We start from the raw sequence: 22,303 nt of genomic DNA, 5'->3' as shown, positions 1-22,303 counted from the left end.
TCATCGAAAGTTAACATCCTTTTTGGTCAGGTCGTGCAATGGTCTGGCAATCTTGCCAAAGTCCTTGATGAACATGCGGTAGAAGTTGCCAAATCCGACGAAGGCTCGCACGTCCTTGACGGTCGTGAGTATGGGCCAGTTTTTGATAGCCTCGATTTTGCTAGGTTCTATGCGCAATTCGCCGGGAGAGATCTCGTAGCCTAGGAACACGTTCTTTGTCACATGGAACTCGCTCTTCTTCTTGTTGACTAACAATCCTTCCCTGTGCAGGGCATTGAGTACTGCCTTGATGTATTATCGGTGCTTCTCAAGGTTCCGCGAATAGATGAGAATGCCGTCAAGATAACAGACTGCAGAATTGTCGAGGAAAGCTTGTGTCGTGTGATTAACTTAAGCTTGAAAAGTTGCGGATGCGTTTGTGAGCCCGAAAGGCATGACCAGGTATTTATAGTGGCTGTAAGGTGTGCTGAAGGCCGTTTTCCATTCATCCTCAGCTCACCATTCTTCCTAGGTACGAGCAGCACTGGGTACCCTGCCGGTGAAGTCAATGGTCGGATGTGTTCGCGTCGGAGATTCTCTTCCAGGCATTTAGGCGCCTTATTTTCTCGTTCATTGGTGTGATAAACTTGAAAAGCTTCAGTTGTTGCGCCCTCTTTCAGTTTGATCTCATGAATGGTCCATGCTCAGGCAATCCCTCCATATGCTTGGCTTTGAACGCAGGGTCTCTTCAATATTTCTCTGGATATCATTGCCTCGCTTCTCTGCTGGTTCCGGGGGTCACTGAATCACTGCTGCCTCGCGTGAGGTGACCCAACCCTCGACAGCGAGATTTTGGCTCTCGTCGACGGAAACGACAGCTGCCTGCGCGCTGCCTCTTCGGGCCTTCCTGCTGATTCTCATTCCTGCCATCTTCACCAGATGGCTGCCGCCTCTTCCTGGACTCATCGCGTCGTCGACACTGTCTGATCAATGCGGTGGTTCCGCGGACGGTTTCGTGTCCCCGACACTCCCACCTTGTGAACCATTGCTTGTGTGCTCCATCGGACTGCTTGGATACGACCAAACCCGTGGTCGTAGGTGGCCGCCTGCCCCAGTCGATATCTGGGTCGTAAATCCGGTATCATGGTATTCCAAGATCACATCATTTTGTCCTTTCATGTCGGTGATGTCGAAAATTGCTTGGGTCGTTTTTCCCGCCACTGTGGTGTCAATAGGCGGTTTCGTATTGCACATATTGAGTGCGAAAAGGTCCCTTGCCGGTACAGCGTCTCTCTTCTTCTTGCGCCATGGTATTTGGCACCGGTTGACGTAGCTCCAGTCAATGATATCCATCTGTGGGACTAAATATAACTTTAATCCATTAAGTATTACAATTGGCATAGAACTGTGCAGAATACCACATATTTCTGAACGGGGCGCTTAGAATGTTAGAGGTAGATAACAGAGTTATCGTTCCTGAACGCTCCACTGTCCACCAATGCCAAAGCCTCATGTTCTTCCCATTGCGCGGCCACCCATAATCAGTTATCCTTCGCTCTTCTGATCACTGCAGTACCATGGGGCGTGTGGGTAGTCTTAACCGCTTCAATGGTCTCTCGCTGCCTCAGCGCTTGTAACAGAGGCCGCCCATGGGCCTCTAAAACCCGTTTCCCGGGCTGTGCAGTTTGGTGGGAGTGAAGGAGAGGGTATGGGTACCATTCGACTCAGCGCCCTCTCAGTGGTCCCGCTGCTGGCCGGTTCGGCTCGTGCTCCGTCCTTGCCCCACATATGCGTTTTACTTCCAATACCGTTCCCCAGAACATCGGTTTGCCACGATTTGACATGGTACTGGTATGCTTTCCTGGGGTCGTGAAATCCTCGGGGCCTTTGTTCCATCTTGCAATCCTCGTTCGAGTTCCCTGTGATGTCGTTGCTTACTGGCAACTCCAGATCCAGCGTCGACCTCCGTTTCGGTCAGCAAAAAATGGAGGAGCCGATCAGTTTCATCGGAAAGCCACTCCGTCATGCTTGTCTCCCTCGTATCCTTCTCGGCCGCGGCGCTCTCATTGCGAGGTGCAGGTTTCCGGGATTTGTACGGTGGCTTGCAATTCTTCTTTACACGGCCTTTCTGACCGCAATCATAATAAGTAATCTCGTTCTGGCCGGTCTTTTGGGCAGCGTCGACGTCCATATGTCCTGCGTGGGTACCGTAAGCCGTTGACTTTGGGAGCTTCTGCCATATTTTCCTGTCATTGAATCTGTTCTGCAGCTTGGGAAGTGAGCGAGAATTTTGTTGTTTCTGCTGGAGGCGTTTATGCAGACGATTGACGATCCCTACAGCCATAGTGATAAGCTTGTCCAAATCGTCCGGCTATTCCATCTTATACAACTTCGTCCTCAACATCCTCATTAAGTCCGTTGTAGAACAGTTGTATAAGACGCTCGTTGTTAATGCTAGAACAAAGTGCGCCTTGTCGGAACTGAGCTGCATAGGCGGCAGCTGACTTGGTTTGGCGCAGGCGGGCAAGCCGCTCCTGGGCATGCCGCTGCGAGTCCGGATCCCCAAAAACCTTCTCCAGTCCTTCGGCGAACTTTGCGAAGTCCGAGAACATCTACATGTGCTTCGTTCGATCCTCGGCCTCGTGGTCCAGATCGTCTTGCAGTGTGGGCTCAACCAGTGAAGGGCCCAGCCCTCAAGACGAGACACTGTGCAAATCGCACTTTGGCGTCTTCATCCGGGAAGCGCTCTGGGTAGGCTTAGAAGTAGGTACGCAGCTGCAAAAGGAATCCATTGAGCTGTTCCCGGTTACCCTTGAATTAGGAGGAGGCTCCGGCTTGGCCTTCTCATCGCGTCCGAGGTTGAATTGCAGGCGCGCATCCTCAAGTTGCATTTGGGTGAGCGCCTGCTGCACCTTCGTGAGCTTGTCCTGCAGATCTGCGAGCTGCTGCTCTGGGGTTTTGGGAGTGTTCATGGAAGCGCTTGGGTACTGGCCATGATGTCTGCGGGCGTATTGAGCGCCTGACCCTAGGCTGTGCCTTCGGTCTGAACCGATCTCAGAACCAAAGGGAGTCAGCAACGTGTGACGATCCAGCTAGCCTTTCGGAGATGGGTTCGGGCTTGGTCCAAGGCTTATGGATCTGGCAGGCTAGAGTTCTCATACAGCTTCAGAAGCACTGCGGTCATTAGTTGGTCTGGACAACTGTTCGTATTGCTGACTAAGGGACTTTTCGTGACCCTCTACGTACGAGGAATCTATCTACCTTATATACTCGAGCCATTCTTAATTCCTTGGAGGGTCTTTTGGTCCCTCGTCAGCGATTCTTGGCTGACGGCCTCTCTCGGGTCCACGTAAGCCGCGTTTTTATTGGTCATTGTGCCCGGCTCCGCCCCTCCCGCGTGATGCCCTTGTTGATCGTGACATTGTATATAAGCCAACACTGACTCCAGAACCTGATTTGAGTGATAATGCAACATCTATTTTTTTAATACATGCGAGTCTGTCAAAACTGCTCTATATTGGAGTTTCCCCTCTATCATAATCAACTCTGTCACTATTCATGCCGCTCCTTTTTTAAGCGCTGAACTGGAATCATGTGTTGTGTTGGCCCCTGCAGAAGTTGCCAAGCAGAATGCATGAGTGCTTCGGCAACTGACAACAGCAGTTTTGCTCGATCGTCATCCCTCCACTGTCTATATTCTACTTGGAAAGAAACGCAGTTTAGCCTTGATAATGTGGAATGGATATGCACTTTTAGCTGCCAGATATCTGCCACACATTACTACCCATGTCCCACTATTTGAGTCGTCTTGCTCTGCAGGCCGTGGACAAATCAAGGTTCTCGGCTAGTTTTGGCAGCAAAAAGCCCTCCGGTTATGCTACTATGTCATGGTATTAACCAGATGCTCTGATGTTTGATGCTGCCCAGTCAACGATGTGGAACTGAAAAGCAAGCATCATAAGTCATCTCAATATCTGTGCTGTTCACCTTTGGCAGTAGAACTTCTTCGCCGCATAAATAATTCTGGAACAAGTGGGGTGTCCATTCCATCGACAACCCTGAGGCACTGAGCGAGTTTGTAATGTGCTGGGGAGGAACCAAATCTATAACTGCCGAATCCCTCCACATTACTGCCTCATCTGCTGTGGAGCTATTTTCGATTCCCGGACAGTCTTGCAACATCTGCTTCCCCACGAGGCTGAAACCGGATTCCTTGTACCTGGCGGCAACTGGCAGAGAAAGGGGTGAGCGATGCATGTCTCCTCAGATGCCCGTTAACGGGTGTCTGCTGAGTCAGTTGAGACCAGGCTGTGCTTAGCTGGTCAGATGGAAGTTAGATACGTATCTAAGATCCAGGGGTGATCAGAAATCCCTTCGATGGCACCACTGCCGAAGCCGATGGCGCGATCCGCATCATTGTGCGAGATCCCCCCCTATACCTATTGGGATGTTACGGGCCAATGCCAGTTGTGCAGCGATCGTTGTGTTCCAGAACTGTTCAGTTAGAGCTTAGAATCGTTGGCTGGGGTATTTCATCCTTTGATCCATCATGTATATAAGCCCAGTTCAACCCACATTCAGGAAAGTTTCCCCTGCTCGATGCAGAGTATTCCATGAAAAGAGACCACGACGAATCTTCACAATATCGCTTAGTCAACTTCTGGTAGCCGCGCCTGCTAGTTGACCAGACATTCATAACATTCAACATCCACCAAAAACTTAAGGGAGTCAACGTGTCTACAGTTCTCAGTTCAGCAGCAGTCCTAGAGTCTCAAACGCCGCCAACTATGGGAAACCTCAGTGTCCAAACTTCAAGCCTCAGGCAGCAATTAGCGCCGGGAAGACATCTCGTTGTCTCTTTGTACCAGGATGAAGAACATCTTCTTGATCTTGAAAGCGTTGGGGTTGAGCAACAACTGATGGCCATCGCTCTAACAAAATTGAAGTGCCTTCGGGATGATTACGCGACGTCACCGTACCTCGAGACGTTCAACTGGGACGAGGTGATCGACACTCTCCGAGAGCTCACAAAGGAGAGCAACCACGTCTGGAAAGAAACCTCTTTTTATATTGTGGCATTCAGGTCTCAGATACCTCCAACAACAGCCTATGAAGAGCTTAGTGCGCTGGACAAAGCCGCTCACGCCGAGGCAATAGCAAGTGGAGGGTTCCTCAAGTAAGTTGGCTTCATCATGGCATTGATCAGGCGGACCTGAGGCTAACAGTGATTGTTGCAGATATTGGTTCGGGTTACCGGATGCTGAAGGACGAAATTTGGCGACTTGTATCTGGAGATCGCATGAGGACGCTCGGAAGGGAGGAACAGGGCCTGCTCACCGCAAGGCAGCTGGTGCTGCGCGGTCATTCTACGCCTCTTGGAAAATCGATCGTCACAGGCTGACAGTGATGGATAATATCAAAAATTGGCAAATCACTGATTGGAAGGACTGACTGAAATACGATGAATGTCGTAAAGTCATAATGGGGGAGCCTTTCGGCCTTTTTTCTTCTCTTGGTTGCTGTCTTCTCTGCGATATTAGCGTTGGTTTCAATGATAGTTAAGCCTGTGATATCCAAAGAACGATTGGAGTAAAAGATAATAGACGTAATACTTTCAGATCGCAAGCGGGGGTGTTTGTGAAAAACTGGTTAAGATTGGAGCATGTTGAACCTGCGACAACCCCAATATAGCAGTTTCAACCAAGATCCTATATCACCGTGGCGAGGTGAGGTTGCGTTAAGACTTTTGGGGCGGTACAGGTTCAGATCTTCAACGTGGGAGTATGCAAGATGCCACCGTTGACAACTGGATCATTGGTGGCATTTGGGCGTGTGCCCTGTAATGTCGGTGTCTAAGTTACTTTCGTGTAAGAACTTTCCCGCTTGATGTTAGATAGCATAACCTGGGGGGCTTCTTGGGGGTTAGGTTTCTACGTTTAGGTTGATACCTTCATCACACCTATTCCAGGTTGCCATCGTAACTGCGGTCTGTGCAATCCTGGCCCCATCCTTATTCTTAAGTATAGAGATAAAGTCTGAAGAAGGGTTCTCTCAAGAATTCCGGCTGAGGTCCTTGTTATCGCTCTGTACTTGCGAACAGCGCCTTGCTGATTCGACTTGCAGATTCCAGCCAGTGTTGGTTTGCGGCTGAAGGACACCAAGGAGACCGCTGCGCCACAACTACCCCACATGCTTTTTTTTCTGCCAGTGGTCTCCGCTTGTTTGTTTCCTTTCAAGCCACCCTGTAGAAGTTGTGCCCACAAACCAGAGAGATTTCTGAAACCCTCCAAAAGCTGAACTTGGCGACACCAACACCAACAGAAGATCCCAAGGCCTATTCTCGGACACCAGACTCCACCATTATCAAGCACACGGCTTCAGACACCATGGTGGAATCCCAGAAAGACGCGCCGTTCAAGACGGTGCAGGTTGAAGCGCTTGTACGTGGGTTCGACTTTTTTTTTGGAAGTTCAGTGCCCTGCTAGAGCGAACCTTCGCTGACACATGGGCAGGTTGTGATGAAGATTGTCAAGCACTGTTCCTCAGCGTTTCCAACCATCGCTACAGGGTCCATTGTGGGCATGGACAATAATGGAGTGCTTGAGATTACCAATGCCTTTCCCTTCCCGATGATCGATGTGTCGAGTTCCGACAGCCACCAGGATGCCTCGAGCCTTGCCGCAGCGGCCCCTCGTGCGAAGGCAAACATCGCGTATCAAAATGAGATGATTAGGCACCTCAAGGAGGTCAATGTGGATGCCAACAATGTTGGCTGGTACACCAGTGCCACCATGGGAAACTTTATCAACCTGAACTTTATTGAGAACCAGTATCATTACCAGCGTGATAACGACAAGACCGTGGCACTCGTCCATGACGTGAGTCGGAGCTCCCAAGGCACTCTTAGTCTGCGTGCTTTCAGGCTCTCGCCTGAGTTTATGGCTGCCTATAAGGAGGGCAAGTTCACAACTGACAGGTTAGTCGGCAACGGTTCCTTTGCAACTTGTCTCTTGTCAAGCAGGATGGAGCTGACAAGGAACATACATAGTTTGCAAAAGTCCAAGCTGTCTTTCAGGGATATTCTCATTGAGGTTCCGGTAATTGTCCACAACTCCCACCTGCTCACCTCTTTCTTGCATCAAATCCCTGCCCCGCCAGAGTCAGCAGAGATTCCACTTCCGGCTTCCCTCGATGATATTCGGCGCAACCCAGTCAAGCTGCCAGCCCATCCTTCCTTTGACACTTTGGATCTTTCCATCGATCCGTTCCTTGAGAAGACTTGCGATCTGCTCCTCGATAGCATCGAAAGCCACTATGCCGACCTGAACAACTACCAATACTACCAACGGCAGCTGGCGCGCGAGCAGTTCAAAATTTCTCAGTGGCAGGCTAAGCGAAAGGCGGAGAATGCTGCCCGTCTGGCAGCCAAGCAGCCACCATTGCCCGAGGATGAATGGCAGAGGCTGTTCAAGCTCCCTCAAGAGCCCAGCCGGTTGGAGGGTATGCTCAATGCAAGGCAGGTAGAGCAGTACAGTAGACAGGTAGATGGTTTTACAGCAACCATCACCTCCAAGATGTTTGCTGTCAGAGGGAACCTGCTTCCTGAGTGATTGGGAACCTTTGACTGGCACACATGCACGTGGAAGCTTCAGGTATGGTGAAAGTTGCAGGAGTCTTGACTGCATTTGGTCTGGCGTTCCGGGTCATGGGTTTGCTAGCTTACCTTAGTTCCGAGCCGGCCACGATGCCTATTGCTCGGACAGCAATTATATGTGGATTTCATTTTCGGGTTTGAGGGCATTCAAAAAACAGGTCCTGTTATTGTCCGTACACAGTAATCATATCAATGACTGATTCAGATGGCATGCACGCAGAGGGCTCGCGTGTGTCTCTTAATCTCTTTTATCGGCATCAGGCAAAGGGTTAGGCTGCTGTGCAAGATGAACTTGGTGTCTTGATTCTACAACCTCCAAGCAGCAGGTAAGATTATACCCTAAAGCATGCCAGGGTTCTATGCGGCTCTTTTCATATAGCTGGTCAGCTGGGCGGTGGGTACTGATACTCCTTTGTCGTGTGGTGTTTCAATTGGGAGATGGATGGTGAACTTGGATATTGGTCGACTCTGTTGGAAGCCCAGCGCCCTGGATATGTATCGGAATCAATAGTGGGGTGGCTCTCCAGAATCAGCCCTGGCGTCCTTACGGTTTCTTTCATTGACCCCGCCATCCCTTCCACCTGCCCCACGCACGCCCTTACCCACTTTTTGTTCACAGCTCTGCAACAATTGGTGATGTAAAAGCAATTGTCCGGAATTCAGGTGAGCAGCAACGTCAATTGGCATCTCATTGTAATGATAAGACCTTTAAAGCATATCTTCATACATATCCACAGTCACTGATAGTTTGTGTTATGCGTTGTGACGGTCTTGGCCGCGGGAGCGCGAGCCAGGGTCTTGGGAATCCCAGCAGGCCAAGTTTTTACAGCCTCTTGCCCCGCCAACACAGCCCCTCTTTAAAAGTCGGATATGGGTCCCACCCACATCTGATATTTTCCTTCCCATCTTGTCCCTCTTCTGCCTTTCTCTCCTCGAGACTGACCTGAAAGCTTGCTTGTCCCAAAACGCCGCCTCTCTTTCGCCAGAATGTCTGCCCCCGCTCACAAGTTCAAGGTCGCTGACCTCTCTCTTGCTGCCTTTGGGCGCAAGGAGATTGAGTTGGCTGAGAACGAAATGCCCGGCCTCATGGCCATCCGCAAGAAGTATGCTGCCGACCAGCCACTCAAGGGCGCTCGTATCGCTGGCTGCTTGCACATGACCATTCAGACCGCCGTTCTGATCGAGACGTTGGTCGCTCTCGGTGCCGAGGTCACTTGGACGTCGTGCAACATATTCAGCACCCAGGACCACGCTGCTGCCGCTATTGCCGCCGCGGGCATTCCCGTTTTCGCCTGGAAGGGCGAGACCGAGGAGGAATACAACTGGTGTTTGGAGCAGCAGCTCTTTGCTTTTAAGGACGGCAAAAAGCTGAACCTCATCCTGGATGATGGTGGCGATCTCACCCATCTGGTGCACACTAAGTACCCTGATATGCTCCAGGACTGCTATGGCTTGTCTGAGGAGACTACTACTGGCGTTCACCATCTTTACCGCATGTACAAAAAAGGCGAGCTTTTGGTCCCTGCTATCAACGTGAACGACTCCGTCACCAAGTCCAAGTTCGACAATCTCTACGGCTGCCGCGAGTCGTTGATTGATGGCATCAAGCGCGCCACCGATGTCATGATTGCTGGCAAGATTGCCGTCGTTGCTGGCTTCGGCGATGTCGGTAAGGGCTGCGCCATGGCTTTGCGCGGCATGGGTGCTCGCGTTCTTGTTACCGAGATCGACCCGATCAATGCCCTGCAGGCTGCTATGGCTGGCTATGAGGTGACCACCATGGAAAAGGCTGCCCCGATTGGTCAAATCTTTGTCACCACCACCGGCTGTCGCGACATCCTGGTTGGCAGGCACTTTGAGCAAATGCCAAACGATGCTATTGTTTGCAGTACGTTTTGCTTCTTTTCCGGTGGCAGCCACTCGTCCACTAACTATTGTCCCAGACATTGGCCATTTCGACGTCGAGATTGACGTTGCTTGGCTTAAAGCCAATGCTGAGTCCGTCGAGAACATCAAGCCCCAGGTCGACCGCTTCCTGCTGAAGAACGGTCGCCACATCATTCTGCTGGCTGAAGGCCGTCTCGTCAATTTGGGCTGCGCCACTGGCCACAGTTCTTTTGTCATGTCCTGCAGTTTCAGTAACCAGGTTCTTGCTCAAATCATGCTGTTCAAGAACAGCGATGAGGAGTTCAAGAAAAAGTATGTCGAGTTTGCCAAGCATGGCAAACTCGAGAAGAAGGTCTATGTCCTGCCCAAGATTCTCGACGAGGAAGTTGCCCGTCTACACTTGGCTCATGTCAATGCGGAGCTTACTACCCTGACCCCCATCCAGGCCGAATATTTGGGCCTGGACATCGAGGGTCCTTACAAGAGCGAGCAGTATGTTGGACCTCTTGAATCCCAATATTTCCAGGTCTGGTCCGTTACTGACAGTTCAAAGCTACCGCTACTAAATTTCCTGTCTTCCTTCACCATAATCCACGTGACGGTCAGAGGACTATTAACATTTCTCTCACTGAGTGTTCTTGAACACACACTGGTTCCTAGATGGACCTTGATGAGCATGAATGGGGTCAGTTTTCGAATTTTGATTTTCAACAGACATGACTGGCATGGCACATAGGGTTCGGGCCGGGGTTTTAAAGGCAAAAGGGGGGTCTGGTACACGTTTTCAACAAAAGTGCGGCGTTTAGCTTTGGGGCTCATGATACCCCTCCAACGCCTAGGAAAGGGCGTTTTCCAGAACTTGTCATGTTTGTGTACATGATGGACCCTCTCGAGGCAGGCTCAAGGGGGAGAATAGCAGCCCCTTCAACCGGGGCCTGAATGAGAAGAGGAATAACCATAATTTGACACACGAGTCCTCCCAGCCCACACTCTTCCCTGTTGAACCTCTCCGTCCCTCAATCCCCCTGTTATCATCAGTTACCGGTGGCTGTCTTTATGGTCCTGTGGGCCTTCGGCCAAAGGACCGAGACTGGCCATGCTGCTCAGTTCCGCTTCATTTGCTGGTCTGTATACGCCTGACATATGGTCTTCTCAGTTATTATCAGAACTTTTGGGGTCACATCTAATTATGAGAAAGAACTCAGCTCGGTCAGCAGAGACAGTCATAACCAGCCTATTACCTGGCGCTGGATAATTTCAGCAGTTCAGTAACATCGTGCTTGAGATCCCTGGTGAGATGAACGCGTCGCACGGATATTTTGCTTTGCTTCTTGATGTTTTGATCCTTTTCAGGTGCCTGGTTTCTTTTCTCCATTGAGGACCACGGGCACTGGACGTGTGTTTGAGCAATATCATGCTCATTCTTTCGCTATGAAAAGCTCTTCGAGAGGTCTCCGGACATCTTATGAACCAAAACACCAGAGATCAGATCGGATTGGTTCTATCCAAACATGGGGGTGCAGCTCTTTCCTGCCCTTTGTTCTTCGTCATGACTCCCCTCTCTTCAAGATCCTTTCTGTATAAACAAGTCTCTCCTCGCCCGCGTGGAACATCTACTGACTTTACCATTATATTGTTGTCTCCGTGAGTGGATTTCCGTTCTGTGTCATCAATTGTCATTACATTCAGCTTGAAGATCTGTGTTAGCACCATCACCCATAATGACAACCAACTGTCAGACTCGACCCAAGGTCCTTGTCATTGGAAAGATCAAGCAGGAAGTATATTTCACGTTCCAGGAACCTCCCAGATGATCCAAGATGTCGGGCAGTGGAGGATTGTCAGAGTTGCCCTCGACGTTGCTGTCCAGGAAGAAACGAATCGGTGATGCTGACATGAAATGGTCGCAGTGCTCACGAAGAGTGGCGCGCCATCGAAGATTTCGCCGATGTTATCGCGCCAGTCTCGAATAATCGGAAGGATTTCCCTCGAGAGGCAGAAGCCGGTGCATTTTGCATTGTGGTGCCATTTACCGCACATTCCACAATGTGTATCTAGCCGGAAGGTCTGATGGGGAGATTCTCGATGTCTTCCAATCCTCACTCAAGTTCATCTCCCACGATGGAGCCGGATGCGATTAAATAGATACTTCAACTTGCACTACCTGAGGAATGCATGTGTTGCACACATCTGGAGCAAGTACATAGCAAACACAGCCATGTTCTTGATAACATCGCGAAATTTTGTTGCCCATATGGCTACTCTCCGGGCCGGAGTTTGGCATGGCAGCAACTTTGGCCTGGGCAATAATCTTGAAGGCAAGCAGTTGAGTATCCTTGGAATAGGACGCATCGGGCGTGAGCTAGCCAAAAGAGCACGCGTAGTTGATATGGAGACTTGGTATTACAGCCACAAGCAGATGTCCAAGGAGGATGAAACAGAGGTTGGGGCTCGCTCTGGGCTTAGTGCACTGTTACTCATATCCCAAAGTTCCTGAGGTTGATGTAACCGTATCTGCTAAGTGGGGACATCGACACTTTCCTCGCGGGAAGTGACTTTCGAGTCTTCCACTCAATGTAAGTGCGATGTTCGAATCCACAACCACAAGTTAACCAAAAGCATAGCCCAAGACGAAGCATATTATCCACAAAGATGCGTTTGCGAGGATGAAAAAAAAGGGTATCATTATCTTTAATACTGCCCGTGGTGGACTTATCGACGACGACGAACTCGCTTAAATACTTGAAAGCGGTCAAATGAGGGCCATAGGTCTTGATGTCTGAACATGAACCTGAGATCCACAAGGGTCTACTCAATCATCTCAACGCCGTTTTTTTTTCATGGACGCTTGGACATTAAAGGCCGAAAGGAAATGGAGAAAATGTAAGTTTCCTGTCTACCACTATCAAGTCAAGGCTGGGATTCTTACAAGATACACAATCCAGGGCTATCCGACTCCTCGAATTTGCACTCAAGGAAGGACAGTTCCCCAGTCTGGTTCCGGAACAGCGCCATTTGCTCGCACAAGCCTAAACCTAGGATCGATAACGGCCGAGCGTTTTCCCTCCTGTTGGGAGAAGGCAAAAGGGGAGGGGAATGCCGGTTCAATAAGGTTCGTTTACCCCTACCCCGAACGACCAATTTAGATGAGATCCTAGCTGGCATAAGCACAAAGATTACCTCCTCCCAATAGTCGGATAGCCAGCCGTTCAAAAATGCAATAATGCAGGGGGATGAAATATGCGAAAACAGTATAAGTAAGCAAGCAACGGAGTCGACATGCAGATAAGGTCAAGGAAAGACAGCCACATACTGGAGAATACAAGAAACTTTATTTTGTGACTGCTCGACCAACCAGACTTTGACTCCCGAACGCCGGAGCATGTATGATGCAAAAGCCATCTATAGGACTGATATACAGCTGGCTCTAAGTAAGGGTGTTGAACAAAGCAGCCCAAAAACGCCCCATCTTTCCGAAATTACATGGAAAGCCATCCTGCTAATCCCAAAGCGTTGGCTCCACTGCCTGTCCTTTTGACAAGCATACACACGAGCACATACCCAAGAATTGAACCATGCCCCTTCTATATAGGAAAAACCGGCAATCTCGATAAAACAAAAGAGTAGTAATAAGAAAACTATCGGAAGTGCTGAGTACTCTATGTGGTGCCTCAACTTTTAATGACATTGACACCCGGGCGGACAAAAGCGCGATAGGCGAGATCGGTGAAGCGGCGGACAACGTTGGTTGTGCCACGTGTTGATAATGACTCGTCACGGATAAAGCGAGTGGCGACAGCGAGCTTGCTGCGGGCATCAGACTCATCCAGGTGCGAGGGGACCGTTTGCTCATTCCAGCATGCATCCCAATGTCGTGTATACTCCCTTAAAACAGCGATACTGTAAAGCACGTCGCGGTTTTCCAAGCCTCCCAGGAGAGCCCTCATGGATTGTAGACAGCACTCCCGAACGGAAACATCAGCGGGAGACGGCGAGGAATGCTCGCGGAGCAGATACTTGGCCAGGTTGTACCAGAACTCAAGCTCGTTTCTGCGTCGGATATCGGCGTCGTTGGGGGTTCGGCGGGGTGAGAGGGTTCATTGTTAGGGTCTCGCCAGAAACAAGGGCCTCAAAGACCTGCAGGCGACCGCGGGCCTCCCAAGGGTCGTCAGGCGCAGGGGCTAGATGGGGCCGCTGCTGCACGGGCGGCGGAGTTAAGAGCGGTAGACAGGCAAGCGACCAGATAAGATGAGTCTCCAGGTGGGCAGAATGAGCCATATCCATGGGGTCGGTGCTTTTAATCTTGGAGATGGACGATACAAACAGAGCGAACAGAGAGAGCAGATGCTGGTTGCCATGGAGTATGGCATCGGGATTTGAGGCGGTCGCGCGATTGCTGACGAAATCATACCACTGCGTCTCGAAGAAGCGGGACAGGCCGGGGACGTAGACCTCGTAGTACAGCCGTTTGATCTCGGCCATAGTTTCCGTAGACGGCGGGGCGCTCGACGGCTGGGGCAGCGGACCGGCGAGAGAGATAAGGTCATGGATGTTCATCTTTATCTTTGCTGGGGAACTCGTATGAGCGGATATGCTCTCCCGCGACTGGGGCTGGGGCTGGGGCTGGGGAAGTGCGGACAGGCTGGAAGGGGGGTTTGGGATGCCACCTCGCAGATTGCTGGGAACGCCAGTGGCGCCCTGCTCTGTGCCGGAGCCCGGGCTCGGGCCGGCGCTCGCGTCCGCGTTTGCGCCGGCGTTAGGCTGCGGATAGCGCGAGACCTGAGAGACCTGCGAACTCGCTGCACTGGTCGAATCAACAGCATGGAGGGCTGGGTCAATCGCAGCCGAATATGCGTAGCTGGAGTCGCCGTTGGCGGGCTGTGGGGGGGGGCGCACTGGTAGTGACAGCTGTGGGAGTTGCAGCGCTGCTTGAAGACACGAGCGGCGGGCAGGGTGGGGCTGGGGCCGGGGTCGGACCGCTGGCGGAGGCGGGAGCGGGAGCAGAGCTGGGAACAGGAGCAGCACCAGGGGTTGACGCGGAGGGCGGGGCCGAAGCTGGAGCCGGGGCTGGGGCGGCCGAAGAGGAGGCGGACGAAGACGATTGAGAGTTATTGTTGTTACTCGGGGCGGGCTGGATGGCCGCCTGACCCTGCTGTCTGAAGATAGGATCATAACCGAGACACTCGCGTTTGGATTTTTTGCAGTTGTTGCAAGTTGGATGGGCTTCATCACACTGCGGCCAGAAGACGTGGTTAGCTGGTTACAATACCGGGAATGAAGGCCAGCGATACGCTTGGACACGAAAGGAACAAAAATGGCGACAAGGCAGATCCGATTTCATGTTTTCTTTTCCTGGTTCCGGATTCCAGGTTCTACTTCACTGCCGTGGCTTCCACGTTCTGCAGACAGAGCGCACTTGAAGCTCGTGTGCAATGTGAGGTCCGTGGATATGACGCAGCAACGGCAGCAGCAGTGGCAGCGGGTTAGCTCTGTGCGGGAGGGTTCCGACCACGCAGCAGTGTTTGAGGTGAAACGCCGACGATCTGAAAAAAAGTGCCCCTATGTGAGGTGGGCTGGCAGTCAGGCAATAGAGCAGTTTCAGGCTGCTCCCCCCTCCCAGAGATGCGATGCTGCCAGTTACCTAGAAGCTAGGCAGGTCGTAGCTACCTCGATGTGAAATGTAACAGTAGGTGAGGTAGGGCAGGTGGCCATCGAAGATAGTGCCAGGTGTCTGGGCGGCGGAGGAATCCGGTGTACCAAGAGAGGGGAAGTGGTAGTGGAAAGGATGGCAACCATGGATCTGCTGGAACCTGGGGCCTGAGGCTTGGAGCCTGTAATCTCCCCTTTTTGGCTGACATGAAAGCCGTCCAAACTCTCATCGATGGTCATGACGGCTGCGGTGTGGTCCGTACGTGGATGCAAGCTATGAGAGTATACATGGAAAGCTGCTATCCATCCTGGTTCGGCCATCTGTTGCCAATCGTACCAGTACCACAGTTTCCCCATTCGGCAGCACTAGCACAACCCCCATTTGACTCGCCTTGGGACACGCACAATGCTAACAACGCGGCTCTTCGTTGGAGAGACCTGTCCAAGCCCCGCCTGAATACCGCACCATAGCAAATGGAAGACAAAGATCACGAAAGGAAAAAGAAAAAAAGGGAGGGTGGTGAGGGGAGGGAAACGACAAGATGCGGGCCGAGTATCGTTGCTGGTACGTACCTTTATCCGGCGCTTACGGCAGGTCAAGCACCCGGTTTTCGTGCGCCGTTTGATCTCCTGTTTGAAGCGACAACGCCAGAACCACGGTTAGCCAGCTCTGCCTTTTGAACTCTCGCAACAACACATGAAAATATGGGGAATCATACCTTTTTATGTCTGGGCTGACCTATGAAACGCGGGTCGTGGGCGAGGCCAGGACCAAAAAAACGCATCGAGTTGGGGTCTGGGATGCTGTAATATGGCGGAGCAGGGTGAGGAGGTATGCCGTAGTACGGAGGCATGGGTCCCGGTGTAGGAGTCGGCGGCATCGGGGGAGCCATGTGGGCGGTTAGGGGAATTCCGTGGTGTGACGGCGGCTGTGGCTGCCCGTGGTTCTCCAGGGTCCGCATGCTCGGCAGCGTGGTTGGAGCCGGCGGTCGGTATGGATCGGCAACGGCAGAGAGGGGCTGCGGCGGATACGTGTAGTGGGATACCGGCGGTATGGCAGTCGGAGGATACGGCGCAGGGCTCGCATATGCTACCGGCGGCCGGGGCTGCGGCTGAGGTGGCGGCTGCGGTTGCGGTTGCGTGTTGGACATGTTGGGCAAAACGCCGGTACCCGCAGTACTGGCAGTGCTTGTGCCTGTAATCGACGGTGGCGAGGCGAGCTGCTGAGGCTGCTGATGTTGCTGGTGTTGCGGCTCGCCTCGAATGCCGTGTACAATAGCACGGTCGGACGTGGTGATTGCAACTGGCACGCGGTAGCTTGGGCTGGTGCTGACGGTAGTCACAATAACACCATCGATCCCGAGCTTCGGGTCTACGGGAAGGTCCCGAGTGCGAAGCTCGCTGCCGCTGCTGTCAATGGTGCGTGTGTCAATGCTAGCTTGCCGGGTTGCGAGCGGCCACGGGCCTCTGTTATGCTCCCCTAGTTGCTGCTTGTGTTGCTCCGTCTGAATATGGGACTGGTGGTGTTGATGGCGGCGGTGATCGTCTTGGAGTTGTCGCTGTTGCTGCTGCTGCTGGGATTGGCCGTGTGGGTGCTTATGGTCGAGCGCGTCGAGATCAGGCTGCGCACGCGGGGGTGTCGTTGTCGTCGTCGTCGGCGGCGGTAGCAACAGCTGAGCAGGAACTGAGTTTAAGGACGACAACTGCAGTCGCAGCTGGGAATCCCGGAATGGTTCGGGGGTTTGAGCCATGATGGGAATTTAATTGGAAACTTTTATGGAGCCACGATTCCATTTTAAAAAAAAAGAAAAAAAAATCCACCTCTCCCCCCCCCCAAAAAAAAGCGACAAGGGGAAAAACGCGACACTGGGCCGGCTTTCCTGCGTGGAGTGACTTGACCTGCCTGTTGTTGGTGTGGCTGCGTCTTCCCAATTCACAATCGATGCCCAGCGCCTGCAGTGCCCGCAATGTCCGCAGCCTGGAACTCCCGCAACAACGCAGCAACATCGTGCATAGTGTGTTAAGTTGTACGACACCACCTCCTCCGTGTTTCTGCCACTGTAGTGTACCTGTACATCGGTACCTGACATTGGCGAGCTAAAATGCGCGCTTGCTGGATCGAGTGCGGCATCCATTCCGGGAAGCCTCTGGTCCGTGGGGCCCAGATCGCAGTTTTTCTCGCCCATCTTGCTTATCCAGGGGCACGGTACATGTACAGACGTAGTACTGTACGCACATGAACGCAGTCCACCAGGCATACACATACAGGGCAGTCAATTCCTACCTGCGAAACTTCGAAGCGGCAGCTGCATGGGCTGCTTGATGTTGAGCTCACTTGACCTGCCCCTCGGCTTCTACACACCCTCTCAAAAAACATCCTTTCGTCCTCCATAAGGACTCTGTCTCCTTCATCGTCTCGTTCCCCTGGCTGCCGCTCCAAGATGTTCACACGTGCATTTTGGTACAGGACAGGTACACACAATTTCGTGTGCTTTCCTTAACCTGTTCGATGTGGCCCCCTAAAATTGTCGAGCCAGGCAGGTATGCTAGTCCGTACATACACTAAAATCGCGTCCGGGCCCAACAGCCTGATCCGACCCCCTGGCCAGGGCAGGGTTGGCGATTATGGAAACCTAAGAGTGGGCCTCGACCCTTGGCAAGCGCGGAAGAAGTGTGAGTTTACCACAGGACTTGGGAAGACAGGCTCATGTGGATAAGGACTGGACATTTTGACACTGAACATTAGAGAATATGGCCCTCGCGATGCGAGACGGTGGTGTGTCAGTGTGAACATGAACGTGAGTGCGAGTGTGAGTTGTCTGCTCAGCATACATCCATACAATTGGGGGCCTGGCCGTGCCCGTCCACAAGTGTAATACGTAGTGTAATTACGAGACTGTTGGTTGAGCTGCGCAGCGTGTGGGTGTTGTTACTGTGTAGTTGCCGTCTATGGATGATCCGGGAGGACTCGACGAAGGTCGGTTATCTTTGCTGTTGCATCCTTTCATCACCATTTCTGGAGCCGACACGGGCAGAAGCGAGGGGTACCCGGTGGGAAGCGGGAGTGGATCCCAGGCGGATCGTTGGAGATGCCAGCCGAGACGGGTGGATCAGCCCATCTCCAAAGGCTTGAATGAAGCCACGGGCCTTTTCGACGGGAGTGGTCTGTGATTTACTCTCACAGGCCCACAGGCTAAGCTCCAGTCGATCAAATGGAGGCTCTTGTCCCCGTCGTTTCCTGTCTGTTGCTTACCTGTCGCGGACGACAAGTTTGGAATGGCAACAGTCTCTTGATTTCGCCACATAGCAAGCAGGCCAGAGACAAGATTACTTGCATACTTGAGGACGTGTTAACATGCTAACCTGACATTGAAAACGCGGGTCGTCGAGAGCCCCTTTAAAGGAGCACCACGACCAAAGTACATTAATTTACTCCCGGTTGAGCTCAATACCATTGTACCATCCGTCCGTACCAAGGTCAGCACCAGCACCCCGGATATTTTGCCCGATCGCTCCCGAGAAGTGCTGCTGCAGGAGAAGCTGCAGAATGCATTCGAAGGGACAAGACAATGGATCCCTGGCCGTGCGTGCATGTTTCACCAGTTCGACCTGGATGAGTGTACGGACTGGTTCTCGCAAACTTTCCAACTCCAGCAAGGAGCGAAAAACGCCGCTGGTTTGATGCTCGAGCTTTTAGAGAGCCTTGTCGTCCACTTCCATACATTGCAACTCTCTTTTTGGTCACCCCCGGCACTCGAAGCTCCGTTACTCCTGTAGTAAACCCCAGCAATATGGATCCATGGCCGGCCTAGAACCCACATCATCATCGCTCTGAGCTCACCTTTTGTCACCAGTTGGCAAAGATTTACCGGCCTCTCTCTCTTCGCAGAGGTATCCCGGTCACCACTCATCTGCAGGCTACATCTGCGCATTCGGTGATTTGAGAGGGTGATGACACGCAGGGCCATACATCTCTGCGGTTTATCTAGCCCACTTCGAAAATACTTAAATGTTGTGTCAGCCATCTGCTTGATCCCAACAGGCTTAGTGGCCCAGGAAGACATATTACAACATCTCTCCTATGCGGTTCACATACCAGTGGATTTTCTTCAGTAGTCAAGCTGCCGTGGAATAACCAATCGCAGTGACTGACTGGGAAGGCAGGCTCAATCGTCTATCAACTGCCGCGCGTGCGACATCGAAGTTGTTTGGGTCCAGACGACAATAAGCGCTAACCGCGAGGTCTATTTGCTGGCATATAAAAGGCCGACCACCGGGATAGCTAGCGGTACCCATCCGCAGGCTATGTACCTATGTGACGGCTTGAATGCAAACTGGCGATCGCGCTTTGCATACTTCCCGGGGAAAGCCATTCGGGATATTATATCCAGATGAGAGTGTGGTTGGTGTTTGCGATCTTCAGTAGGCGAAGTCTTCTCGACCGCCTCCTGTGTGTTCAAAGGATTTGGTGAAAACTTGGACAATCAAAACCAACATCACTGCTGATTGTACCGATCAGTTTCACTGGCTTTACGTCTGCATTTCCATATCTATGTTGCTTACAGGGATCTCGACTTATCATCGGCACAGTGGTCCCTGCTCCTGGGACGGTTTTGACAAGACCAGATTCAATGACAACATACTAGGTGAAACAGCTGCAGTAGGGTACCGTTGAGGGCCCCCGCTTCACATGCCACAGGCCCGGTCATGGACTGGCTGCGCCGATCCAGATGACGGTGTCCTGGTGCGGATGCTTCTCCGTTTACCACCGGACAGCCTTGTGATGGATTCCTGTACCCTCCCTAACTGCTAGCCCCCGTAGGTAGTAAGGCCTCTGAGCAGGTGAGTATGTGATTGTACTGTGAAGCCAGAGGAACCGCAGATGATGCACGCGAATGCAAAACGCGAAAGCATCATCTGTGCACTCACAGCTCACATATCTAGGCCGCTTCTCGAATGAGCAGAGGCCAGTTTGCCGGTCGCCCTTACTCTCTCGGTCTTCCTTTTTGCTTCGGTTCTCCCTTTACCTAGTCAGATCTGGAGACGTTTCGCGAAAGAAGGAAAGAACTGACTGAATTGGCTGCGTCTCCGCACCTGTGTGCCGTCTTTTTCTCTCGCACGCTCGCTCAGTCTCCCGGCGGATTGTGACGCAGCACGGCAAGTAGCCACTCGTGCGATCTTGGCCAAGGGAGACAGGGATATCGGACAATTTGCTGGCTTTTGGCTGATTTGACAGTTGAGTTTAGGCTTTAACGGCAGGCCGTGGCCTCGTCTCTGCTTGCCTGCGTTCCCGGGACGCTGCGCGTTGCGATCCGCCAAGCCGCGCTTCGACGCCCGATTTTCTGTCTTGTGCATATGCGAACGGGACTTGAACCTGGAAAAGCGGGATGCAAAGAAGCGTGCTGGCGATTCGCTGGGCCGGGTCGACAATGCAACCCTTTCGCTCCCTAGTGGCATGTACATTTCGACGTCGTTTCCGATCCCTTGGTGTACCTACATCCAATGCGTCCAAGCATTTTTTTCTCGCCCACGCCAAGGCCAGCGTTTGGTGTCTCAGGCCATGGGCGTCCACAACGGCAGGCACTGTGGATTGAGAGTAACGTTTCTGGCTTCATTGACATAGAATGGCCGAACTGAGCGCGGTGAACAACCCGTGCAGGGTGTCTGTGACAGCTGTGGGACCCAGACCCAATCGGACCGGCTATGCGGCCCGATCAAACGAGAACCACCAAAGGCACACCGGTCTAGGCAGGTAGTCTCATCTCTTGTTGCGGTCCAGTCGGGCCAACCGGTGACTTCGCCGCAGTGTCCCCGAGATTTCTGATTATCCAATACTCTTCTCAGTCGAGTCCAATAAAGACGAAGACGGAGCGACGGTGTGGGAGGTACTGTCACGGTGTTGATGCAATCTTCTCCAGATAGCTCACCGTCGAGCCATCCCTACCTAGGTCCTTCCTCTAAAATTCGGTTTCCCCCAAGCCCTCAAGGGTAGTGTCTCGTAGGTATAATAAGGAGAGCAGAGTATGTGTCTGGGTAAAAGAAAGAAAACCAAGAAAGCACCATGGCTATAACAAGCACTGGCCTGTTGGCCTTCTGCTGCGATGCTGCGGGGGTGACGTGCTCGTTAGCTCGAGATGGGTTCAAGAGTCTCGGCTGGCTTGCTATACATGAAACTAGGCATTTGCGGTGACGTGTTTTATCCCTCTCGTGACATGGGATTACTTTCACCCGCAAAGCGGCCAACTGTGTGTAGCAGGAAATAGGGAAAGCGGCAGGACACAAGACACAGGAGTTTTTCTATGACCAGATCGCGTTTTGTGGTACTCAGACGTTGTTATAAAGCCACAGTTACCGTAAAAACATTTATGTGGAAGGAAGATAAAACCCTGCAGAGGTCTACAACTGTCGCAAGTAGCTGGTTCTCCTGAGTGGGAGAGGACAATATGAAAACGGCTTAGCCGTAAAGAATAGTCGCTGAAGACTTTGTCCACGAGTGCAGAATCGACGAAGGTAAGGTATGGATGGAACAGAGCAATCTCCTCTGCAAGCCATGCACAACGGTCTATTTGTGAGCCTGATGCACCTCATCCTCCACGTTCTGTTAGCTCTGATTTGCAGTTAAAATGATTGATGGGTCCCATACGAAATAGTTGAATTGACGGGGACTGTTAAACAATCATACTCGATCCTGATGCTGAGGAAGTTCAGGTAATGGGTAGGTAGGTAGGCAAAGAGCGAACATGGGGTTGATGGTTACTGTGCAAGCTCGTCGAGGTCAAGCGATTGTGAAGCGGACCAATCGGGTTGCCTCACATCGATGCTTGGTGATGCTTGGACCATGGCCCAGGGCTGAGGGTGCTAATGCAGTCTCGGTGACGCCACAAATTTGGGTCCCGATCGAATGAGGCTCTGAACTCCATCTCCAACTATCACAAACATCACTTGTTTTTCCTAGGGAGCATTCTCAGGCTCGTCCCTTCCACGACGCATGCACAACCACTGCAACAGCCTCTGAAGTTACTCCTCAGCACCAGCACAACCACCGCAGGCGACAAACAACCGCACAACATCAAGAGCTGCACAACACGCAGCTATTAGTGTGTCTGGACCGATCTCGTCAAGTTCTCGAAAGCT

General features: G+C 52.1%; 4 protein-coding genes across 4 annotated transcripts; 2 read left to right on the top strand and 2 right to left on the bottom strand.

Moving 5' to 3' along the window:
* CTHT_0031580 (uncharacterized protein) lies at nucleotides 1-2,951 on the bottom strand (the record flags this gene model as incomplete). Its single annotated transcript, XM_006693537.1, has 5 exons — nucleotides 1-262; nucleotides 782-962; nucleotides 1,918-2,212; nucleotides 2,367-2,591; nucleotides 2,790-2,951. 5 exons carry the CDS (start codon nucleotides 2,949-2,951, stop codon nucleotides 1-3), a joined length of 1,125 nt encoding a protein of 374 aa, XP_006693600.1.
* Nucleotides 2,952-4,766: 1,815 nt separating this feature from the next.
* CTHT_0031570 (eukaryotic translation initiation factor 3 subunit-like protein) lies at nucleotides 4,767-7,589 on the top strand (the record flags this gene model as incomplete). Its single annotated transcript, XM_006693536.1, has 5 exons — nucleotides 4,767-5,155; nucleotides 5,217-5,368; nucleotides 6,301-6,419; nucleotides 6,492-6,955; nucleotides 7,028-7,589. 5 exons carry the CDS (start codon nucleotides 4,767-4,769, stop codon nucleotides 7,587-7,589), a joined length of 1,686 nt encoding a protein of 561 aa, XP_006693599.1.
* Nucleotides 7,590-8,620: 1,031 nt separating this feature from the next.
* CTHT_0031560 (adenosylhomocysteinase-like protein) lies at nucleotides 8,621-10,086 on the top strand (the record flags this gene model as incomplete). Its single annotated transcript, XM_006693535.1, has 3 exons — nucleotides 8,621-9,521; nucleotides 9,577-10,012; nucleotides 10,074-10,086. The coding sequence occupies 3 exons, from the start codon at nucleotides 8,621-8,623 to the stop codon at nucleotides 10,084-10,086; spliced, it is 1,350 nt and encodes a 449-aa protein (XP_006693598.1).
* A 3,472-nt stretch (nucleotides 10,087-13,558) lies between these two features.
* Nucleotides 13,559-16,920, bottom strand: CTHT_0031550 (uncharacterized protein; the record flags this gene model as incomplete). The annotated part of the gene is made up of 5 exons (XM_006693534.1): nucleotides 13,559-14,398; nucleotides 14,460-14,753; nucleotides 15,278-15,443; nucleotides 15,760-15,799; nucleotides 15,909-16,920. 5 exons carry the CDS (start codon nucleotides 16,918-16,920, stop codon nucleotides 13,559-13,561), a joined length of 2,352 nt encoding a protein of 783 aa, XP_006693597.1.
* Nucleotides 16,921-22,303: the final 5,383 nt, after the last annotated feature.

The sequence above is a fragment of the Thermochaetoides thermophila genome (genome assembly GCF_000221225.1).
Source record: "Thermochaetoides thermophila DSM 1495 unplaced genomic scaffold scf7180000011816, whole genome shotgun sequence".
Classification (NCBI taxonomy): domain Eukaryota; kingdom Fungi; phylum Ascomycota; class Sordariomycetes; order Sordariales; family Chaetomiaceae; genus Thermochaetoides; species Thermochaetoides thermophila.
Note: the sequence above shows the minus strand (reverse complement) of the source record. Positions and strands in the feature narration are given on the sequence as shown.